Here is a 24494-nt window from a genome sequence, read left to right as displayed (position 1 = left end):
TGAAATCAATAAAAATATATTTTAAAAAAGAAATATATCTCATTTACTTTTCTAGAATCTAAAAGGCGCTTCTCTTATGCTAGACAATTTATTAACCCCTAGTTATCCAATTACTTGCGGACCTGATTGTACATGTAATTACATTTTGTCAGGTATAATTTGCTCAATAAACATGTCAGAACACTTGCTGCTTAGTTTGTTTCAATGATAAATTTAGTTTTTCTACAACCTCACGGCATAATTAAATGTGAAAGAAGGGCAGTAATCAGACTATACCGAAGCTGATTCACTCAGGCGAGAGTGCCTAGCATGTAGCCATGGCTTCCTGTGGGGCCTGACACTTTCCTGAGTGCTTAGTAACAAATTTCTGGGATAGGGATAGGCCAATGGTGACAACACTGTGACATTCTGGCCATGCAGGTATCCACATGAACTTCAAAATGGGCAATAAGTTTGAAGATGCAGCTTAGTTAAGAAGCAGCTATTGGTAAAGAGCTTCAGCTATGGCTATAAACTTTCACTACAGGCTTATAACAGCAAAACACAAAAAGAAAAACCAAATAAAAACAACAGGGGAAGGGCTTATTTTCTTAGGAAGATAAATGCAGCCTGCGGAATCAAGTGGCTTGTGCCCTAAGCTCTACAATGCTTGCCTGATGTGAATCTGCACTACAGGAGTGCCAGTGCAAAAAGAAATCCCTACCTGACCTCTGGGTAACCTGAACAGGAAATGAGGACATTTCTAAGCAAAATAGGCTGTATCATCCTGCTAAACTAATGGTTTCCATTGACACTTGCATAAACATCTTACATGAGGCCACCAGAAAAAACTCAAGCCATAGCATCTCTTCTCTGTTTTTGGGTTAATCCTCACCTGAGGATATTTTTCCATTGATTTTTAGAGAGAGTGGAAGGGAGGGGGAGAGACAGAGAGAAACATCAGAGACACATTGATTGGTTGCCTCCTACATGCGAATTGGGCCAGGGATTGAGCCAGCAACCAACGAGGTATGTGTCCTTGATCAGAATTGAACCCGGGACCCTTCAGTCCACAAGCTGATACTCTATGCACTGAGCCAAACTGGTTAGGGCAGCATCTCTTCTTTGTAACACATAAAACAGAGCCTGCCCCAGTACCTTCAACACAACTAAGGTAAAGCTTGTTGATAATTAGGAGGACAAAGAAGGGAGAGAGGATAACAGGTAAGAAAGTTGGAAGCATTCTTTAAAATACAGATTAGTTGAAAATCTTATATAATAAAAGCCCAACAGCCCTAACTGGTTTGGCTCAGTGTATAGAGCGTCGGCCTGTGGACTAAGGAGTCTCGGGTATGATTCCAGTCAAGGGCATGTACCTTGGTTGTGGGCACATCCCCAGTAAGGGGTGTGCAGGAGGCAGCTGATCGATGTTTCTCTCTCATCAATGTTTCTTTTTCTTTTCTTTTTAAAAAAATATATTTTATTGATTTTACAGAGAAGAAGGGAGAGGGACAGAGAGTTAGAAACATCGATGAGAGAGAAACATCAATCAGCTGCCTCCTGCACACACCCCCACTGGGGATGTGCCTGCAACCAAGGTACATGCCCTTGACTAGAATCGAACCCAGGACCCTTCAGTCTGCAGGTCGATGCTCTATCCACTGAGCCAAACGGGTCAGGGCCTCATCAATGTTTCTAACTCTCAATCCCTCTCCCTTCCTCTTTGTAAAAAATCAATAAAATATATTTTTTAAAAAAAAGCCCAACTGAAACGGCAGCTGGCCCCACCCCCCAGCGGGGACCCCCACCCTGATCCGGGGCCCCCATCAGGGCAGGTTGGCCGGCTCCCACCTGTGCACTGGACCTCTATCCTATATAATAAAAGGGTAATATGCAAATTGACTCTAATGGCAGAACAACCGCTAGACCAGTCACTATGAGGTGCACTGACCACCTCTCTGTTTTTTCCCCCGGCCGGCAGGCTCCGATCACCTGATGGCAGATGGGGAACTGGGGGTAGGTGGCGGGGGATGTGGGTGGCACCAGGCCAAGGCCCCTGCTCCACCAGTCACTCCACACACAAAAGGCAACCCGCGGCGGGGGGCAGGGCCAGCGAGTGGCGGGAATGGCCAACCTCTCGGTCCCTTCCCCCAGCCATCAGGCTCCAATCACCCGATGGCAAATGGGTAACTGGGGTGGGTGGTGGTGTGAGGCGGGGCCAGCTGCGGGTAGCCAGGGAAGATGGCCCTGATCACAGGCCAGGCCTAGGGACCATACCCGCACATGAATTTCATGCACAAGGCCTCTAGTCAATTAATAAAAGATTTTTTAAAAAAGGAATTTAATTCTTATCAAGAATTGAGTAATTAAGAATATTCAATGGTTTTGAACTATTCAACAAAAACTACAACTTAAAAATAAGTCACATTTTTCAGAATAATTAAAAAATATCTGGCCCTAGCTGGTTTGTCACAGTGGATAGAGCGTCGGCCTGTGAACTGAATGGTCCCAGGTTTGATTCTGGCCAAGGGCACATGCCCGGGTTGTGGGCTCAATCCCCCCCAGTAGGGGCGTACGGGAGGCAGCCGATAGATGATTTTCTCTCTCATTGATGTTTCTATCTCTCTATCCCTCTCCCTTCCTCTCTGAAATCAATAATAATATATTTTAGAAGGACTTGTATGCATGCATATAAGCATAACCAATGAACACAAGACACTGGGGGGTAGGGGAGGCCGGGGGAATGTCAAGGGGGGGAAAAAGGAGACATATGTAATACTCTTTGTAATACTTTAAGCAATAAGAATTTTAAAAAAGCCCTAGGGAAAACAAACTTGGGGGGAAAAAAAGATACTCTTCCTTTGCTAATCCTCTCAAGTGTGGATTTCTTTTTTTTTTTTAATATATTTTATTGATTTCCCACAAAGAGGAAGGGAGAGGGACAGAGAGTCAGAAACATCGATGAGAGAGAAACATCGATCAGCTGCCTCCTGCACACTCTCCACTGGGGATGTGCCCACAACCAAGGTACATGCCCTTGACCGGAATCGAACCTGGGACCCCTGAGTCCGCAGGCCGATGCTCTATCCACTGAGCCAAACCGGCCAGGGCTCAAGTGTGGATTTCTATTGTTGCCTATAATAAACCATTTTTTTCTTAAAAAAAATAAATAAAAATAAAAATATATTTTTAAAAAATCTGATATTTGGTCACAGTGCTTCAGAATGTTGGAAACTGACACCATTTGGTTGGGAACAATCAAGCTCCTCCAATGTCTCACCTAATCAATATCCTATGGATATTATTTGCTTTCTAATTATAGTTCACTTGGATAAAAAGTGCTATTTCATGACACCAATATTACATTTATTCACAGGCCCTATTAAATTCCCTTCCAATTCAATTTTGAAAAATATCAAACTACAGTGGGGCCTTGACTTACGAGTTTAATTCGTTCCATGATAGAGCTCGTAACTCAAATTACTCGTATGTCAAATCAACAGTGAACGAGTGAGACACGTGATGCTGGGCTGATGTTGTTCACTGTGACGTTCACTGCGCCAACTAGCGGTGGGGTATCTGAAGCTGGCTCGTAACCCGAATTTTAGCTCGCAACTCAAAGCAAAAAATCAGCCGAGAGACACGGCTCGTATCTCGAAAAACTCGTTAGTCGGGACACTCGTAAGTCAAGGCCCCACTGTACTTTCATTTTGAATTAATCATTTAAGAGTGTTGTAAACTTTGGATCTCAAACTCCTCTTCTATTTGACATTAGCAATGAAATGATGATGCTAACCCAGTCTTTGGATACAAGGAGTTCATAAGTATAATGAAAGAGATATTCACACAATTATGAATGTGCTAATTACACTGATAGAATTATGTATAGGTTATTATTATTAGAGCGTTCAATCTTAACTGGGGGATGAGAAGTAAACACAAGATGGCATCTTAGGTAGAACGCAAACTGAGTCTTAAAAAGGAGTTAATCGAGGGAAGGGTAGTATTTCAAACTGATGGGACAGCATAAGAAAAGGTACAAAGAGGAGAAATAGCTGTGCTTATGGGGAGTGTTATGCACTTTAGTATTGCTAAACTGAAATATAAGTTAAGGAGTAGTACAAGTCAGGCTGGAGAAGGGCATGGGGAGCTGGGTCATTAAAGGACATTTATGCTGGGTTTAGAAACTTAGGGAAGCTTTTAAACAAGGGGAGTCCCATGGTCAGATTCATCACTTAGATAAGTAATTCCAACAGCTCTATGAAGAATGGATTTGAGGAGAAAACATTAAAAGTAGAAAAATAATTAGGAGACCATTGTGATAATCTTGAAATACACTAGGACAGACAGGTAGTTGGGATAGAGAGAAGACTATGGATAGGTAGTAGACAAGTATTTAGGATGGAAAGAATAGGATGGGTTTGAAAATATTTAGGAGGAATATGATGACTAACTGGATGGGGACATGGCAGAGTGATGCCATCAACCAAAATAGAGAACACAGAAAGATGATATGGTTTGAGAATGAGGGAAGATATGTGTTGACAGCTTTGGCCACATAGGATGTGAGACATACATCCCAGTGGAAACGTCTACCAAGCAACTGGTATGTATCTAGGGCATATAGCACTTATGCCAGAGAGAGATATGTGAGTAGGGGGTAGAAAAGGAATCCACAAAAGAGAAAACAAATGTTAGAGTACAGCCGTTGAACAAAAGAGAATTTTAAAGAGGACATGATTAACATTATCAAACGCAGTGAAAAGAAGCAGTAAGATTAGGGCTAAAACATCTACCAGCCTTCCCTAATGAGCTAAGCAAACAGTGTTTCAGCAGTGTGGCAAAGCAGAGAATAGTGGATGGAGGAATGGATGAGAGATGAGGAAATAAGGTTATAAAATTAATTATAAATCATTCTTTTAAGGAATCTGGGTACAAAGAAGAAAAGAGATTGAAAATAGCTAGAATGAGACTAGAGAAGGTATTTCCCCTCCCGCCCACATGCCCCCCCTTCCCTCTCTCTCAGATAGGAAAGATTTGAACATGTTTTTAGGCTAAGGTAGTTAGGAAAATGATAAAGCAGAGGAAAGACAGATGAATAACAAAACAAAGTCCTATGAAAAGATGCAGTCAAGGGCATAGGAAGATGAGAGAGCCTTGACTAAAACAGCTACCTGTTATTTGAGTGTGAAGGAAAGGAAATGAGGGTGCATGTAAATATAGATACACTGATTACAAAAGCAACAATGAGAGATCAATGGTGATAGAGATGAATGAGGAAGCTCAAAGGGGCTGGAGCTTTCACTCAGGTGAAGGGACAATCCTATCTAATAAAAGAGTAGTATGCAAATTAACCATCACTCCACGACAAAGATGGCGGCGCCCATAGTGGCTGGAGGGGAAGAGGGGAGACGCTGGCGGCAGCACCCCAGCGACGCGAGCCCAGCGTCCTGCGCCCTGGCCACACGGAGGGAGGGGCCTCTGGCCAGAGACTGGGTCACAGGACGCTGGCATCGTTGCAGGCCAGGCTGAGGGACTGCCCCCGAGCCCCCGCACAAATTTTGTGCACCAGGCCTCTAGTGGTCTATGAATAGAAACGAAAAACTAGGAGAAAACCAAAGTCTCAATCACTCTGTGGAGCATATGAAAGAATGCATGGCTACCACTAGCGAGGGCTACACAGTTAGCAGTATCCTCAGAATTCTGTGACAAGGAGGTGAAGAAAAACATTCTGTCCAATAGTTAAAGCTGTAGGGCCATTTCCATTGGAATGAAGGTGTAAGAGGGTTAGAAGTGAACAGATAGTGCAAACAAACCAAGGAGTGACTAGACAGGAAAAAGGTTGGGAGGTGGGAAGGAATGCAGTAAGAAAATACTAAGTGCCTTATCCAGTTTAGCTCAGTGGATAGAGCGTTGTTCTGTGGACTGAAGGGTCCCAGGTTCAATTCCGGTCAGGGGCATATGCCCACGTTGCATTTTGGGCTCGATCCCCAGTAGGGTGTGTGCACAAGGCAGCAGATCAGTGGTTCTCTCTCATCATTGATGTGTCTATCTCTCTCTCCCTCTCCCTTCCTCTCTGAAATCAATGGAAAAAAAATTTTTTTAAAAGGTAGTGAGAAAAAAGAAAAGAAAGTACTGAGTAGGGAGAAAGTACTTAACTCTATAGAGAAATCAAATATTTTAATCTTCTAGAATGAAGGACAGTGCATGAGTTTCAGAAGGCTGTCATGAGGTTTTCAAAAGTGCAGAGAAGCCTCTATATTTGAATGTAGGTGATCTCAAGACATCTAGAGCAGCCGCAAGAGCCCTGGTTAAAGGGAGAGCTTCTAGGAGGTTTGGTTTGATTTTCTGAAGACCCTTCCAATTCTCAAGTCTTAGGATTTCAGGACTATGAAGATCATGGAGTCACAGACCACAGTAATTGAACGATGATTTGACATTTAAGAAAACACAAAAGAGACAAAGAAAAAAAAAAAAACACTGAATTGTAAAACACTCCAAGAACTAACCTGTCACTTAACATTAAGTACTAACTAAGTACTGTAATGTATATCTTAGGAGGAAGTTCAGGCAAAAAATACTATGAATGTTTAATTTTTCAAATAAAATAATCCCTTCAGCACTTTCATCCTCTTGACATGTTAGTAAAAATTTTCATAATTATATATCCATTTGGATCTTAAGAGGTCATTATTGACCTAAAAGACACTAATCTAAATTTCTTTTAATATATGGTAAATATGGCAGAATGCACCACTTCAAAGTGCTAGCTGAATATTCGCAGTGTTTGGTTCTCTGAGCCACCCAAATTTGAGGAAGGGTGACTCTGTGGGCCACTGAGAACTTCCAAAAGCTTGGATTTCAGGGGTGGGCAAACTTTTTGACTCGAGGGCCACAATGGGTTCTTAAACTGGACCGGAGGGCCGGAACAAAAGCATGGATGGAGTGTTTGTGTGAACTAATATAAACTAAAAGTAAACATCATTACATAAAAGGGTACGGTCTTTTTTTTTTAGTTTTATTCATTTCAAACGGGCCGGATCCGGCCCGCGGGCCATAGTTTGCCCACGGCTGGATTATGTACATATACCTAGTTTATTGGATATGTTTGTTTTCACTTTTCCAACCAAGTTATGAGTCCTTCAAGGGCAGGGTACTAGCTCTTCCTTCTCCCTTAGGGTACTCAATAAAAGCTTGTTGAACTGAACTAAATTATATTACACGCAACACTTTGAGAGCAAAAGTTTGATTGTCTTTTCTCTGACAGAACACAGCCACAAAGGAAAAGCAGAGAGATTAATGCACAAAAGGAAGCTTTAAATTTATACCACTGGAAAAGCTTTGTAGAAATATAGTTTGAAACTGTGCGTCTTTCTCCCATAGATTACCTACAGTGGATCCTGATTAACCCACTGTTAATTTTTCTTTATCTCTATTTCAGGTCATTAGTTGTATTTGTGATAACTTAACTTGCAAAACTCGTTCTAGTGAAGTATAGGCTTTTCTATTCTTTATGAAAGGAGAAGCTGAGTTTCAGAAAGATTAAGTGTCTTGTTTAAATTTATATATGAAGTAGGGTTAGAATCTAACTTCCTCAATTTATAAGTTAAGTGCTTGAACAACTATATTAGGATGGCTAATTTACACAAGGTTTCCTTTTATTGGTGTGTATAACCAATCTGCTTTCAAAAGAACGCATGGTAAGGTTTTTTTTGTTAATCCTCACCCGAGGACATTTTTCCATTGGTTTTTAGAGAGAGTGGAAGGCAGAGGAAGAGACAGAGAGAAACATCAATGTAAGTGAGACACATCGATTGGTTGCCTTCTGCACGCACCCCGACCAGGGCTGGGGAACCTGCAACCAAAGTACATGCCCTTGACCGGAACGGAACCCGGGACCCTTCAGTAAGAAGGCCAATGCTCTGCTCACTGAGCCAAACTGGCTAGGGCATGTAAGGTTTTTTTAAACACTGTGGTAAGATTCACACTGGATATGATAAATATAACATAGACAGTCTCAGGAATTTTGTTTTATATAGCAAAAAGATCATAACAGTGAATATGATTTTTGGTTATAATACTCATTAGTATATGAAACAAACAGTGCATTATTGCTATTTTTCTGCCAAAGTATTTAAATATTTAAACTTCTCATAAACTATTCTCCCAATCCAAAATCTGTAATGGGAAGGAAAAAAAGTAGGAACATTTTTAGTCAATAAAAAAATAATTAGAGAAGAACATTATTTCTTATAAGCAAATAATGTAAAGTTTGGCAAAAATGCAAATTAATGTTGAGAGGAAGGATAAAGTTACCTGTTGGAGAGTGCCAATGTTGAGATTATATCCAATAATTAATTTAATAGATGTATAATATTTATTAAAGGCCAGATTATCACTATCCTTTATTGTTGACAGGCTATTCTGAAAATTTTATCCTACCACTCTCAGTGAAAGAAATAGCAAGAATATTGATAATTAAAAACATTTAAGTTTGAGACTGCCTCTCTTTACATTATGCAATGGCTTACAATTCCCATTCTCTGGAGACAAAGGCTTACTCCTTGTGGAGCACACTTGAAAATTTACCTCAAAATTAATCACAGTACAAAAATGCTTATACTATAAATAAGGAATATTCCATATTTTACTAAATGCACATTTACACGAATAATTTTTCCCACAAATCTGCTAATTTTTTTTTTGTCATATAGCAAACTTAAGCACTTTTTAAAAAATAATTCTGGTTGGTTTATTTCTTTGAGCATTATTTTGGCAATACCCAATAAATTCTACTTCACAGAAAGCAGAGAGAAATACAACTGCTCAATATATAAGTCTAAGGATATTAACTGCAGCATTATTTAGATGTAGAAACACTGGAGACCCCATAATGTCCAAAAAAAAGAGGACTTGTTTAATAAATTATGGTATCTTTATTTTCCATAGGAAGAAATGAAAAATAAAGCAGATTCATATTTACGAATATGAAATTCATGCAGTGCTGCATGAAAAATGTAAATTATAGCATAAATGACCCATTTTCTCCCCAAAAGTCAAGACCTCTACATGTGTTCACACAAGTGGGTGCATGTCTGTGTTTAAATGCACCTTATGAAAGGTCTGCAGGGAAACACAGTGATGGCTCTGAGAAACTGAAGCGGAGATCTTTGTCTTTATACATTTCTACGTTTGCTTGTTGGTTTAAATAGTGAACATGCAATGTCAATCTCCTGATTTAATAATATAGTTATATAAAAAATGCCATGGGGGAGCTGAGCAAAGTGTACATAGGACCTCTCAACTATATTTGCAACATCTTGTGAGTCTCTAATTTTTATTACTTAAGAATAAAAAAAATTAAAAACCAGTGAGCATGTGTGATTTTTATGATTATTATGGTGTTTATCTGGTTTTCAAAAAAATCCTTTTAGAAGTAATTTTCTAAACTATAAACCAGCTCTAACCTTTTTTTTTAAAACCTTCATTTATTCTTTCTCTAACAATTTTTCTATCTTTATGTAAATTAATTTTTATGACCAATATCATGTTCTTTCTCTCTGAAGAGCTTCTTTTAACATTTACTGGTGATAAATCCTCTCAGTTTTGTTAGTCTGAGCGTTATATGTTAAATTGTGCCCCCCCCCCCCAATTCATATTTTGAAGCCCTAACTCCCAATGTATCTGTATTTGGAGATAGGGCCTCTCTAACCTGTACTCTTAAATGAATCACAAGAATCTATGAATTCCAAATTTATATCAATAACTGAAGGTTATGAGCATAAGTCACATTCGTAGTTAAGCACATAAAGTGTAAAGTACCAGAATTATGACACTGGAACAAAAGAGGACAAAAAGGCTAAAGTCATTTAGGTTCAGACTAATCCTTTATAATCCAAGCTCTCCCAAAGGGCAGCATACTTTTCTAATATCTGGACCTTAAGGTAAACTTTGTGAGATGTCTGGTCTTGCTGTATTCAGGAGTAAACCCACATACATCTTCCTTTAATTCTTTGGCACTTCAAATGAATTGAGGATTGTCTAAGGGAAAAATACTTGCTGGAGGAGCTGTGTGAACAAGCTTGTTGTCCTGCTACTATATCTAGTCAAGCATTCAGATACTACAACTTTGGCAAATCCCATTAATACTTTAAGAAGTCAAAGACTTTAAAACTTCTAAAGAAAGTTCCTGTGAAATAGTCACAGGGCAAGTTTAAGCAAGCAGAGTGTGTATACAATATAGTAACAAATATAATGCAAACAAAAGAAGATTTGTTTAATTATAGTGGAAATAATTGTTATTTAAAAGTGCCTTCTTCCTCATAAAAAGAATAAACTGGACTAGTGGCAAAAGAATTGTATGTTATGATGCCTTAAGATTAGAAACAGAAGGCAGAAATTTCAAAGTAAAGTGTTGGCAGACGCCCAGTCTCCATGGCAAGAATTATGGCCAAACAATTCCTTCACAACTTCCAAGGCTTGGTCATGTCCCTTTAGGTAGAATCCAAAGTTTTTCATTTTGAGTCAAATACAATCAGGCTCTCCTATCTTTTGATGTTGAAGCACATCTGAACTTCTTTCCTAAACTTTATCACCATGTGGAAGTATAGTAGAGAAGGATTATCAGACTAAAATAGGCAGAAGAAGTAGGTGATGGGGATAATGAGAGCAAGGAGATGGGTGCCCAGAGTACTTCCCTTATGAAGCAATGTTTCTGGAAGGAACTATGCTTCTCATAGTTCACCATGATGTAGACCGGGCACACCAGCCTTGCCATCCTGATGAAGTATGGCAAGTACAGGCAGATGGCAGCTGCTGACTTAATCAATTAATGGCCTCTTCAATGCAAGCTTCACACAATTCACTAATTTTATTTTTATTAAATATATTTTTATTGATTTCAGAGAGGAAGAGAGAGGGAGAGAAAGATATCAAAATATCAATGATGAGAGAGAATCATCAGTCGGCTGCCTCTTGCACGCCCCCCTACTGGGGATTGAGCCTGCAACCTGGGCCTGTACCCTTGACTGGAATCAAACCCGGGACCCTTCAGTCCGCAGGCTGACACTCTACTCACTGAGCCAAACCAGCTAGGGCACAATTCACTAATTTTAGTGATGAAGATTAGGCATGTCATGTAAAAGACTTCTTCCAGAAATAAACTATAAGCATTTTCCCTCACACATTTCATTAAACCATTAATACATAGTTAAAACAGTTCAGGAAACAGTTTTGCAAGGTCATATAAAAGTTACTGAAAAGCAGGACTACTCCACTTTGTTTCCTGATTTCCTACACAATAGTGTCTTTTCAACATACCATTTGGACACTTCAGTGGCTTTCTTTTTACACACCTTAATTTCTATCCTTTAGCCAAGATATGTTTCTGAATCTAATAGTCTTTATCTTTAACTTTATCTTCATTGATTCCAACTCACTCATGTCTCAAACTGTCTACCTCTTATTTTATTGTCTATTGTTCAATTTTGTGTCCTCAGTGGCTGACTATGGTAGGCACTCAATAAACATTTGTCAAATGAATGAATAAGTGAAGAAACAAATGAAAATCCATTCACACATAATTCTTTTTATTGCAAGCAGCTTTAGGATTCCACTAACAAGTGTTTACTTTATTTACACATTGCTAGTTCCAAAAGGATTTTAAAGCAACTTACAAAAATACATGCAAGACAAATTACAACTTAATAACAGAAAAGTTAAGGACAAGAAAAAGTAAAGGTGGCAGAGAAGATAAGATCTGTATACAAAATACATGTGATGCTATCCTATACATCCGAGCTTTGTAGCTCCCAAATAAATAAGACAATATAATTAGTTAGATAACTCACAGTATTCTTGAGATTAAAAAACAACAACAACAACAACTAGTAATTGCTCAGGATAAATTCAACTATTTCTTTTTTAAAAATATATTTTTATTGATTTAAGGGAGGAAGAGAGAGGGAGAGAGAATCATTGATCGGCTGCCCCCAGCACGCCCCACACTGGGGATCGAGCCCACAACAAATAAAAAGCTGCAAATCACTCCTAACAGATTTCTCTACAAAATGTAGAATATAAAAGTGGTCAAATGAGTAATAGCCATGGCTAATGGCTGCTTAGTCTCTTCACATAGCATATTGTATCGAGAAGCCCCGACGTGGAATTTTTCATGAAAGGAAATGGCACATGTGTTGATGATATGCATGGTAAGAAAACAGATCTGAGAAGCTGCCTCTTTAAAAATGGCATAGACTATACTCTTGTTCTAACTGAATGAGATTGCATGGGACCAGGAGATGAAGAGAGCAAGTCAAGTTCCAGAAATGGATAAAGTTAAACACATACACACACACACACACACACACACACACACACACACACACACTAAAAAGGATTGGCTTAATATTCCAAACAGTCCATGAACTCTCTAGAGGCAGAGAAACTTCCCTGGGTACCATTAATAAAAAGATGCATGTGTAGGGTCGCAAAATGACTTTCAAAATGTATTTTTTAAGTTATGTCAGATCAAAGAAATGATGGCAGAAAAAAGAATAGATTCAGGTGTAAAAGTCCTCCCTTGCCTGCTAGGGTGGACTTGGTGTCAGCTAAGAGACCAACTGAACAAAGTCACTTTTGTTCCCCTTCCCCTTCTCTTTTAGTATCTGCAGGCGTGTAGGCTAAGTTAATGTGCAAAGTAAACCACCTGGGCAAAAAGTGTCTGCAGGTTCTAAAGGACTTAGAACTTTCTCATCACATTTTAGTACCACTAAAACTGTAAGAGCCACTATTTTCTTTGTGGATGTTTGGCTTTGTTTTAAGGTTCTTATTTTGGTATTAGATTTTTTGTCTTAAGGTGCCAATTATCTTGAAAAAAGTCACTTCAGCTGTATTTCCTTTTTAATACTAGGAGACCCTCTTTACAACACACAGAAAATATAGAACTTACCTTGATTGTTTTACCAAAATATCTCTCCTTCAAACTTTTCCCATCTCATTTACAGTGTATCAGTAAGGGGGGTGGGGAGGAGTAGTGAATATATTCTTTCTTTCTCTCAAAGTATGCACACTGTGGCTCAATAACAATAGCCTTGATGATTCACTAAGGAATCTGACAACTGTTCGGATCTGAACTCCACATAAGCTGGTATTTTAATTTCCCTACTTAAGTCTTTTCATTCTTCACAAGCAATCCTGTGTTACTGCTTCATGCTTCTGAAAAACAAGTTATTCTGTATGACTGACTGCCTGGTTCCCCGCATCTAAGCAGCATTAATCTTCTAGTAATTATCATCTTTCACACAATCATCTAAAAAAGGAAGTTCAACAATTTTTTTGGAAAACTTAACTACTATTTTTCATCATTTTTGTATTATTTGCATTTTAATATTTAAATTACACAGATCTACTGAAAGGCTTATCTATTTGCTGCCATAGCGTTCTGTTTTATCCGGTCCAGCCCTAGGAATCCACACACTAATGTAATGCAACAGTGGTCCAAGTACCTCAGTGCTTTCAAACTGTGTACTATATAACTGCTTTGCAGGATAGCAAGAGCTTTTCATTTGTGAAAAGTATTCAGGAATCAGACAGGTTTTTGGAGAAAGAGATACACCTTTACTCTAGGATTTCTCAGAGCCTTTAATGTACTGATGAAATTGTGAACTTATAAGAGAGGGACACAATAAGCAGGATTTCCTAAACTTATTTGACCAGTTTACTTTCTTCATGATTCACTGTTTCAAACAATAGGAAATGCTGCTTGAAGTTCTTTCTGCTATTTATATTCAGTCATTGTTGATCACTTAAAGTGTATATTGCCTTTGTCTAAATTCCTAAAATCCCCCTGTCCAAAATATTTATTTACTGATAGAAAATGAATTGGTTTTGGAGCAATGACAACATTTCTTAGAAATAAGTTATAGTACTATTTTAGTATCCATAATGGTGAACAAGATAAATCAAGAAATATTTACATTTGTTACACTTTTTACTTGAGAAGGCAGAGAAATGTGTCATGTATTTTTAGAAATACTTTCATAAAAAATAATTGAAATAGAAAAAAAATTACCACCTATAAAGAATGTTTGTTTATATGGAACATACCTTAAGTAGAATATGTCAATACCTAATAAGGTAGTGCAAACACACACACACACACAAAAACAACACACCACAAACAGCAAAAAACCCAAAAAACAAACCCACAACAAAACACATTTTAATATAGCTAAAAAATTTGCATTCACTTATTCAACATTTGATTGTTTACTCTGTGCCAGGAACAGTGGTAAGCAATGGATGTACAGCAGTGAACAAAAAAAGGCGAGTCCTGTCCTCCTGGGCTTGTAGTTTAGCTTTTTGCTTTTATATTGCTGATATTGTTATGAATACTTACTCTAGAATTGCTTTATTTGTAAATGTACCTTTGTTGTGGTAAGAGTATAGTTAGGCTGGAATTTAAGAAACCTCAATCCTATAACTAATTTGTGAATGAGGGATGACATAAACCATAAAATATAAGCATACAGTTAATTGAAAGACAATGGAAATCATTTTACTTTTACATTGGGGGCATATATCATTTATGTCTCATAGTTTTGTGTTTTACAATTATTTTACTTTAAAATACTAAGAGATTAAATTATTTTCAATAAATAATGCTGGGTCAACTGGACAACTATATAAAACAATATGAATCTTGAACCTTACACTCCACACTATGTATAAAAATCAATTTCAGATAGATTATAAACTTAAGTGTGACTAGTAAAACAATAAAACTTTAGAATAAAAAATAGAAAAATATCTTTATAATTTTAGGGGTAGGCAAAGACTTCTTAAAAGAACATTAAAAAGAACCATAAAGGGAAAATATGATAACCTGGATTTCATTAAAAGTATGAACTTCTGCTCATTAAAAAGACATCACTAAGAATGAACAGACAAGCCACAGAGCAGAACATATTTGTGATATATATATTTGACAAAGGACTCATATTCAGAATATACAAAGAACTTACAAATCAGTAACAGTAGAAATCCAATAAAAAAAAATGGCAAAAAAACCCCAAAAACCCAACCCAAAACACACATACAAAAAAACCCCTGAATAGGGTATTCACAAAAGAGAATATTCAAATGGACAATAAATATATGAAACAGATTTCAATTTTATAAGTCATAAAGGAAATGTTGATTAAAACCACAATGTATGCATGCATATAAGCATAACCAATGGACACAGACACCAGGGGGGTGAGGGCATGAGCGGGGGGTATAATGGGGGATTAAGGACACATATGTAATACCTTAATCAATAAAGAAAAATAAAGTTAAAAAAAACACACCACAATGTAAAACTACTATCTACCCACTGGAATGGCTAAAATGGAAGAGACAGATAATATCAAGTGGTAACAAGGATATAGAGCAAAAAGAATTCTCCTACATTGCTGGCTGAAGTATGAACTAGCACTCTTGCTTTGGAAAACTGCTTCACAGTATCTATTCACATACATATCACCCCCTGACTCAGCAATCCCACTACTAGGTAAATACTTCAACAGAAATGTGAGCATATGTTCACCAAAAGACATGCAAAAAGAATGTCATGTTAGCATAATTTGTAACAGTAAAACTAGAATCAACTTATATGTCCATCAATAGTAGAATGTATAAATTATGGTTTATTGGTATAAGAGCAGACTACCCAGCAAAGGGAATGAATGAACCACAACTACATTAACAACATGGATAAATCTCACACATAAAATATTGAATAAAAAAAGGCAGAACCAAAAAGTTGATACTGCATGATTTCATGTATACAAAGTTCAAAATCAGCTAAATTTATCAGTTGTATTACAAGTCATGATAGTGGTTATGCTTTAAGAGGGAGAAGGGTAATAAATGATTGTGAGAAGTGAAGTGAGGGGTGGGGTATTTTTTGAGGTACCTATCAGTCAAGTTTTCTTTCTTGACCTGGGTGCTAAAGAGATGTAATCAATTTGTGGAAAATCAGCAATGGTACACCTATGATTTGCCTGAATGTATGTTATACTTTAATAAAACATTTATTTGAAAAGTTTTATGAGATACAGATATATTTTGCAAAATTCAAATTCTTTCTCAAATTGTCTACATATGGATCAGAGGAATGATCACTTCTCTTTTCCCTAGTTTGCCTAAAATCAAATACCTGAAAACAGGACCTAATCCTGGATGGGGAAAGGAGAATTAGAAGAAATTTTTATAACTTAGGATTTTAACAGAAAAAGTAAAATGGTATACTTGACTCATATCTAGTCTAATAAGAACCACATATGAGTTTCTCTACAAAGGTATACCTCTCTAAGCCTTTAGCCAAAATATTCCTAGATTTTTAAAAGACACTTCTAGGTATCTGAGCCCTCACTAGTCTTGTAATTCTCTCACGTGCTCTCCAGTGTGTGTGTCCATATCATGCAATACTTGAGACACAGTCTTAGCCCCAAAGTGCAGTGGTCTAACCCAAATACCACACGTTCATTAATGCAATCTAAGAAGCCCCAGCACAATGTTGGTGCATTCAGAGGTTAACTAAAACTACTAGATCTTTTCCATATTATGAGTCACACTTCCTACAGCCTATCATTTTTTAAAACTTAATTTTAAGAAGTTAAATACAGCACTTAATATTTCCCTTGCTAAATTTTACTTTGTTGGCTTTGGCTTATCACTCAAGCGTACTGAGGGCATTTTGACTCTTCTATCATCTTAGGTAACTCTCCTAGCTTTAAGTAATCTATGCATATAATTCATATTTCTTCTATGTATTTATCCAAGTCACTATTTAAAAAATTTGTTGATCCCAAACTGTCAAAGATAGACATCTAGAGGAGGCTGCCAGAGTCTTGACTTGGAGCAACATTTCACTAAGTAAGTTTCATGTAACACACCCCAAAATGAGTGAGGGAAGTGTTATGAGTATGGGAAATGCTGGGTTACTGCAAAATTTCTCAGCCCTTACAATTCGAATGTACACGGTAAGTCTCTACGAGGGAATCAGAGTTTCTTAAACATACCTGACTTGAAACCTTTTTGAAAAAAGAAATATTTTCTCATCTTGAGAAATCAGTATTCCTAGAAAAACACTTTGGGAAACACTGCTCGAGGGTGATAACAGTACGTTAACCAACATTCTCTGGGTAAGATGTTGTTTTATTAGCTTCAATCCCACCTGCATTATCATCCAACCGACCTAAGCTTCTTCATACTGCCTAAATGATAATCAAGATATTATCAAACGCAGCATGATATATTACTAGTCTAACTTATCACAAAGTGAAATAGGACCAGGTAAAGAGGATTTAGTATTAAGATTAGTGAGCCATGGGTGCTCAATTTACTGTGAGAATTATGCTCAATAAGAAGATATGAAGGCAAGAGATATATTTTAAAAGTTTCCTATTAAACTGGCTACATTTTAAAAGGTTTGGAGAAAAACTAATCTCAGTTATATGGGACACCTCATTTTCTAGTGATATTTAGTGAAATATTTCTATGTATTAAAAATGAGTTATTAAAATTATCACTAAGTACTATATATTATATAGAGTCTTATAGTAAACATAATTTTAAAATGTTAAGGTTTTCATACACTGTCAAAAGAAGTTTACATATTCATCTGAAATCTATTTGAAAGATTGTAGTTAACAAAATAGATGCTCTTTGTTAAGTATATCAAAGTCCTTTATCATTTAGTGACTTAATTTCAGAACTGGGTGTAGGAGGATGATAGGTTTTACTTAGAAAAAGTTTACACATACTAATCACGTTCAAGCAGCACGCTGAAAATTGACTGAGGCATTACATTCACATAAAGCAGTATCAGTACTGCGAATCCTCCCCATTGTCTTTTGGGGTAGTGGGCCTTAAGATATTGTTGAGATAACTGGCTTCCATTAGCAAGCATATGATTGGCAGGATGATAAAGTCTTTTCACTCACAGGTCAGCTATTTCCTTTTCTTGAGAAGAGGGCAATTCTGATGATCCATCTTTTAGCTACAGTCTCTCATTGAGTCCCAATTCTCTTGCCTTCAGCTTTGATATGGTTCTAACTTTCCTCTTGTATCAGCTCATACTTGTCATCAACTCCTCTATTCAGAACAGCAAATATCAGGAGTTTGACCTCAGGGCAAAGTCCGGGTGGGCAGGTAAAATTTGACCACTAGACCTACTTCCTAATCTTTCATACCCAGCAATTCACGAAGCAGTATCAAATTCAAACCAAAAAACAGAAGCATGACCCCTTATAAGTACTATGAAAAGGGCTCTTTTGCCTTTCTAAGTATACTTGAAAAGAACTGTCAGCCACCCTATTAAGACAGAAATGGATCACAGACTAGGGAAAAAAAGGAAAAGTGTAGAAACTCAACTGAAATGTAAATAAAAGTGTTAACACCCTCTTTATGTTTGGTGATAAGCTACTTCATATAAAAGTGTTAAAATAATATGCTATGAAATATCTTTATGAAGTCAGGAATGTAACACTATTGAAACATGAAGGCATCCTTAGTTAAATAATCACTGACATCTGATACAAAAGCTTGTATCCCCTCATATAAGACTTTAGTTTTTAAGACTAACTTTATTTTTGGCCAATTCCCATACTTGACATTTCACCACTTAACTGTTTATAAATTAATTTGAAAAACAAATAGTATAGGTGAAACATAACTTTCCTTACCAAGTTATTAAATTCAGACCTCTGAAACCACAAAATTCAAGTTATGTCACAGTGGTCTAGCAGCTAAAGACAAGACTTAACTGCATCCTCTTGTTTTAGAATACAAAAGAATAAGAATAGAGTATGGTTACATTTTAACATTAATAGGGGAAATAATTTAAGCCCCTTTTAAAAATAGAAAAATCAACACATAAAAAATTAGCTCATCAAAATTTTCTATCCACTAGTCACTTCCATTGCATATTAACTACTAATTATAATTACTAATATAAAATTGTGTTTTATATTAGCTATTTCTATATAAATCTTTTAAAAGTTCTACATGTGTCACAATAGACTTCAGAATTCTAAATGTTTCATAATAGATTTTTTAATTCACTTAAAAGTCTCTTAAAGAAATTACATTGATGAGGAAAAGTCAACCAGGACTTAATGCCTCTAAGTGCACATACTTGAAGAGTAAATTCAGCCAAAAAGACTTGAGATGTTTATTAATATTTATAAGTATGCCTTAATAATAATTCCCTAGGGAGCTATATGCTTGTAAAGAAGCCTTGCTGTCAAGTGATGATTGTCTTTGAAGGAAAAAGTACCTGGGATCAGAGTTTTAATCTGCATTAAACCAACCACTTATCTGGACAAATCAAGGAATAGAAGCTTTATCAACTAGTTCAATAAATGTGCGGTCCTATTCACAATCTTACAGTGAGATTATAAACTAGTTAACTCCATACAAATTCATATAAAACTGAGAAAATATCACAAAATAAATGTCAAGTTTCTGTGAACAGATTATTTGTATGTAATGGGAGCTATCTCCAAATCACATATTCAGCATTGAGGGACATTTCATGTTCTTGCAATAGGGAAGCGTACCCCAGTAAGTGTCCATAACCTAACTGGGAAATGAATATACAACCAAACCTATTTCCAACTTGCAAAAGGACTCAGTTTCCTATATTAGATCAGCAGCTTGTTCAGAGCAATAGGACTATAACAGAGAGAACTCCTTCTACAGGAAATGGATCTACCTTTAACAGAAAGAACATATTCTGGCAAACTGTTGTGGAAATTCAGAGTTCACCTTCTTTATTTTCTACTATCTTCCCCTATTAGTAAGGCTAATCACATATAGATCTAGGTCATCCAAAGTACTCTTTTTTTGGCATAATACATGAGCATTGATTGCAAACAAATAAATACGAATATATTTTATATGTTCAGGCTTTACAAACACAATAGAGAGACAGGAATGGCTTCTTCGCTTTCCTTCTAAACCAGAACTGAAGCTATACCATTTATTTCTATAAGACTCACTGTCTTATAAGTATTCCTAACTAGTTCCTGGGAGTTTTGCTTCTCCAAAGGATTTTAAAGCTCCATAAAATGAAACCGTGTCTTATATTACCTTTGTGTCTATTTCAACCACATCTCCCCTCTCCAAATAACCAGTACATAATAGTTCATAAATACTTATTGAACACTGGTTTGGAATTAGAGCAAAAACAGCTCTACTCTTAAACACTTCCTTAAATCAGAGCTCCTTAACTGCTCAAGTTGGCCCTGCTCTAAACATCACTGGGGTAGCATCTACTCATACCAGTGGTGGAGCCCCATCTTGTCATCTCCATTCCCCAAAGGGGATGGGACCATAAACAGACCAAGAGCACAGCGTCTTTGTTTTAACTGCATCTCCACTTGGTTCTTCTTGCCAAGGGCAGCAGTCATGCCTGTTGTCAATTCTCCTGAGCCCTCTCACTTGGGTCCACCCTCCTCCACACTCTTGTGCCTCCCAGCTTTATTAAACTCCTTAATCCTAGGATTAAGAAAGAAAAAGGAGGAGGAGGAAAGAAGAAGAAAGTGACAAGAAAAAAAGTTTGGGGGGAAACGAAAAAAGAGTAATAGGGAGAAAATAAAGAAAATGACAATAGAGTAGAGGTGTTCAAGAGTAGTAAAATGAATAGATCTAAAAATTATCATATTTGTTACTATACTTTGAATTATGTACTAGAAAAAATTATATAAATATATAATTACCTTTTTAATTTTAACCTTCTTTTTGGAGGCATACAAAAATTTATGAAAATAGCATTCTTTCCCACTGACAAAATTTTAAGCAAGAGGCTCCTACATAGAATGTAATAATTTACCTTTAATTTGGGTCCTGACACTAATGTTCTACACACCAATTTTCACATGTTATCATGACATAATTAAGAAATAACTTAAAATTCAAGTGTCACTAAATCAAAGTATAAAATTGTTCTTTAGTCATGTGCTTAGCGGGTAACGATTATGTTAAATAATCACCGAAGAGAATTCTCCGTGAAGTTGAGACACTGAATGAATACTGGTTTAGAAAGAAGGGCCAAATACATAGTTATCAAAGAAGCACTTTTCTAAAGACAGGTTGTTTCAAGGCAAACAAGCATTCCTATAGCATTAAAAAGGGGGGGAAAGGCAATAAATGAGAAGGACATTATTACATCTTACTTGTCTGAGGTCAATGAATGCTAGCTGCAGGGTATCCCCCTGGAATCCTGGCACCGGCTCAGAGCTGGCAAACACTATTTAAAAAAGAAAAAAAGAAAAAAAACAAGATTGCAAAATATACAAGGGTTTTTAACCGCTAAATTAATTTCTACTCATTATAAATGTATTATAATATTTACACATAGCCATTTCAAATGAAGACTATTTATAACCTTCAATTTCCACTACTGAGAGCATTCGCCACACCCATTACCACAAATATTTTAATAATTTTAAACTTCTAATCTACCATTTAATCACTATAATCCTTAATTACAATAAATTTAGAAGGGTTATTCTACATGAAGTTCAAGGTAGTAATATACTTCAATCAAGAAAAGTTTTCTGGCTCTTTTTAGCCTTAGGTGAACGATTATAGAAGCATTTTGAAACTATACCAATTCCACAGCTGTCAGCATATTTCAAACATCTGCTTTGTTACAGAATATGCTCCATAAAAATCCTACCTCTAACTAACAGCATTAACAGGCAGACATGCAAGAAGTCAGCTTTACATGTAGACAGACAACAGGTAAAATGTTCTAAGGAGCAAAATAGGGATGACGCAGGAATGTTTGTTCTGATCTTTTAATATTTTTTCCATAAAGGCATCATACCTTTTTAAGAATTAAAAGATATATTAACAAAAGATTGCAACTATATTTCAAAAGATTTTTTCCCACCTTTTTTTGGTACTAAAAAAACTGTAATACATAGCTTGCTTAGTTAAGTTGAAGATAAGCCCAATGCTAGTAATTTTGAAGACAAAAGACTTGGCTCATAAAAAAGACCCTATGGTTTTATACTCAAGCTTCTCTGATAAGACTAAGACTGCTTGCAACCATTCTCCCTACCCATTAATATCTGGGTTTTCTTAGAGAACATTATAGATTTTCCATTTGTGAATTTATCTCAGCCAGTGTTTTAGAAATTATTTAAATTTTCAGCCTATATCGTTTTTGGAATAACAAAAATAAGTCAACAATTAAAAATAATCTATATATATAAAAGCCTGTTCGACCGTTAGCTATGACGTGCACTGACCACCAGGGGGCAGACACTCAACGCAAAGGCATGGAAACATGGAACGGACTGATGAATCTCAGAGGGAAGCGGGGAGGGAGGAGGGCGAGAAGAGTTTAACCAAAGATCTTATATGCATACTAGAGGCCCCGTGCACCGATGGGGTCCCTTAGCCTAGCCTGCAGGGATCGGGCTGAAACCGGCAGTCTGACATCCCCCAAAGGGTCCCGTATTGCAAGAAGGTGCAGGCCAGGCCAAGGGACCCCACCGGTGCACGAATCTGTGCACTGGGCCTCTAGTAAATATATGAAAGCTTAGCACAGCTTGATTTATCTGGCATTTTTAAGGCATGAAGAATTCAAGATGTTTTTGTTGCTGTTGTTTTTAAGATAATAATTTTTCATTTAAGCATCAAAACTCTTTTTTTAATCTTAAGCATATTTTATAAAATTTTAAACTGTAACATAATACTTCGCTTTTTTGGAGTATACTAAATATTATTTGAACTTTTCTTAATTATCTGGATCACCATTAAAAATATTTATATATATATATAAATATCAAATCATCCTGAAACTAATATAATGTATGTCAAGTATACCTCAATTAAAAAAAACACCTATAGGGACCTGGCCAAGTGGCTCAGTTAATTGGAGCATAGTTCTGTATACCAGAAGGTTTCAGGTTTGATCCCCAGCCAGGGTGTAACCGATTGATGTTTCTCTCTCAATCTCTCTCTCTCTCTCTCTCTCCCTCCCTCTCTCTCTCTCTCTCTCTCTCTCATCAAAGGAATCATATCCTCTGGTGAGGATTAAAAAACAACACACATATAGAAAGTTAAAAAGAAAAGAAATAAAAAAGAACACTTTTTATTCTATAGAATACATTTCCAGGGTTGCAATGGTATTAAGAACTGTTTTCTACTACATTAAACAACTCAGAATGCTGTGTTGAGTTGTGTCTAGATTTTTTAATTTTTCTTCCTTTTCTCTTGCAGTTTTAACATAAATTCTTACTCCTTGTTCTCTCATTCATCTCTTATTAATATGCTGCCTTTAATATTCTTGAGCTGTTGTCTAAAGTAAGAGCAAATACAGTCTGGGCAAGGACCCCTCCCACAAGTAAGGTGAATGGGTTTTATATATGCCTTTGAGGATACAATATGTACCTTTTGAGTATAAGTAACCTTTTGATTACTCAGAGGTACACCAATTCCACCCCCCACTCCCCCCCCCCCCCCCCCCCCATTACTTCTTGGTTCTCTGCTAGGTTCTAAGTAGTTATGCCCATTAGATAAGTGACTGCACTCACCTTTCTCAGGGCCCCTATTTCCAGAAAACTAAGATGTATTGAGCAAATCTAGCCACACTTTTCATTATTTAGTATAATTTACTCATATCACTGTTTTTTCATACAAAGAAAAGTGGCATAATTTCATACTGTGGCAATCCTATTACTCCCTACCATGTCCCAGATAACAGTTGCCTTTCTCTAGTACCATCAGATTTTAATGAGAAAAAAAAACAAACAAAAAACACACACAAAAAAAACAAAAAACAATAAGCAAAATTATAACAGCCTATTAAAAGTAAAGGTTTTTTTTAATTTAAAAAACCCTTTCTTAGGACCATTCAGCATATTGTTGGCTTTACTGGCCATATGCCTAGGCTACTATTTCCAAATAACATCTATCCTATCTAATAAAAGAGAAACATGGTAATTAGCCGTACCTCCACTACCCTTCCCATTGGCTAATCAGGGCGATATGCAAATTAACTGCCAGCCAAGATGGCAGCCGGCAGCCAGGCAGCTTGAAGCGAACATGAGGCTTGCTTGCTTCAGTGACGGAGGAAGCCAACGTTCCCCGCCTGCCGCTGCCGGCCTCTGAGCTTGCAGTTTGAAACATTGTTACAAATATAGAAGCTAAACAAAACCCCAGAAACCTGCTTTCAGCCAGCCGGGATCTCAGAGCTGGAGTTGAAACAGTGTTTCGATTATAGAACCCAAACTAACCAGATACCTGCTTTCAGCAGCCGAGGCCTCAGAGCTGGAGCCAAGCCTCAGAGCTAAAGCTGGCCCAGAATAAAAAAAAAAGGAGTGGTTGGGAGCTTCAGAAATCAGTCACCCGCCAGCTTGAAACCAGCCCTCAGCCCCTCACCCAGCCTGGCCAGGCACCCCAGTGGGGACCCCCACCCTGAAGGGGGTGTGACCAGATGCAAACAGCCATCA

General features: G+C 37.1%; 1 protein-coding gene across 1 annotated transcript in view; it reads right to left on the bottom strand.

The window, feature by feature from the left end:
* The window catches only part of EXOC6 (exocyst complex component 6), a 106974-nt gene that overhangs the window by 10187 nt on the left and 72293 nt on the right, over positions 1–24494 (bottom strand). Inside the window, exon 19 of the mRNA XM_014531568.1 lies at positions 21204–21277. Coding sequence (XP_014387054.1) covers positions 21204–21277 — 74 coding nt within the window. The remainder of the gene's footprint in view (positions 1–21203; positions 21278–24494) is intronic.

Source organism: Myotis brandtii, unplaced genomic scaffold (genome assembly GCF_000412655.1).
Source record: "Myotis brandtii unplaced genomic scaffold, ASM41265v1 scaffold810, whole genome shotgun sequence".
In the NCBI taxonomy this organism is placed as follows: domain Eukaryota; kingdom Metazoa; phylum Chordata; class Mammalia; order Chiroptera; family Vespertilionidae; genus Myotis; species Myotis brandtii.
This window is presented reverse-complemented; position numbering and strand designations above follow the sequence as displayed.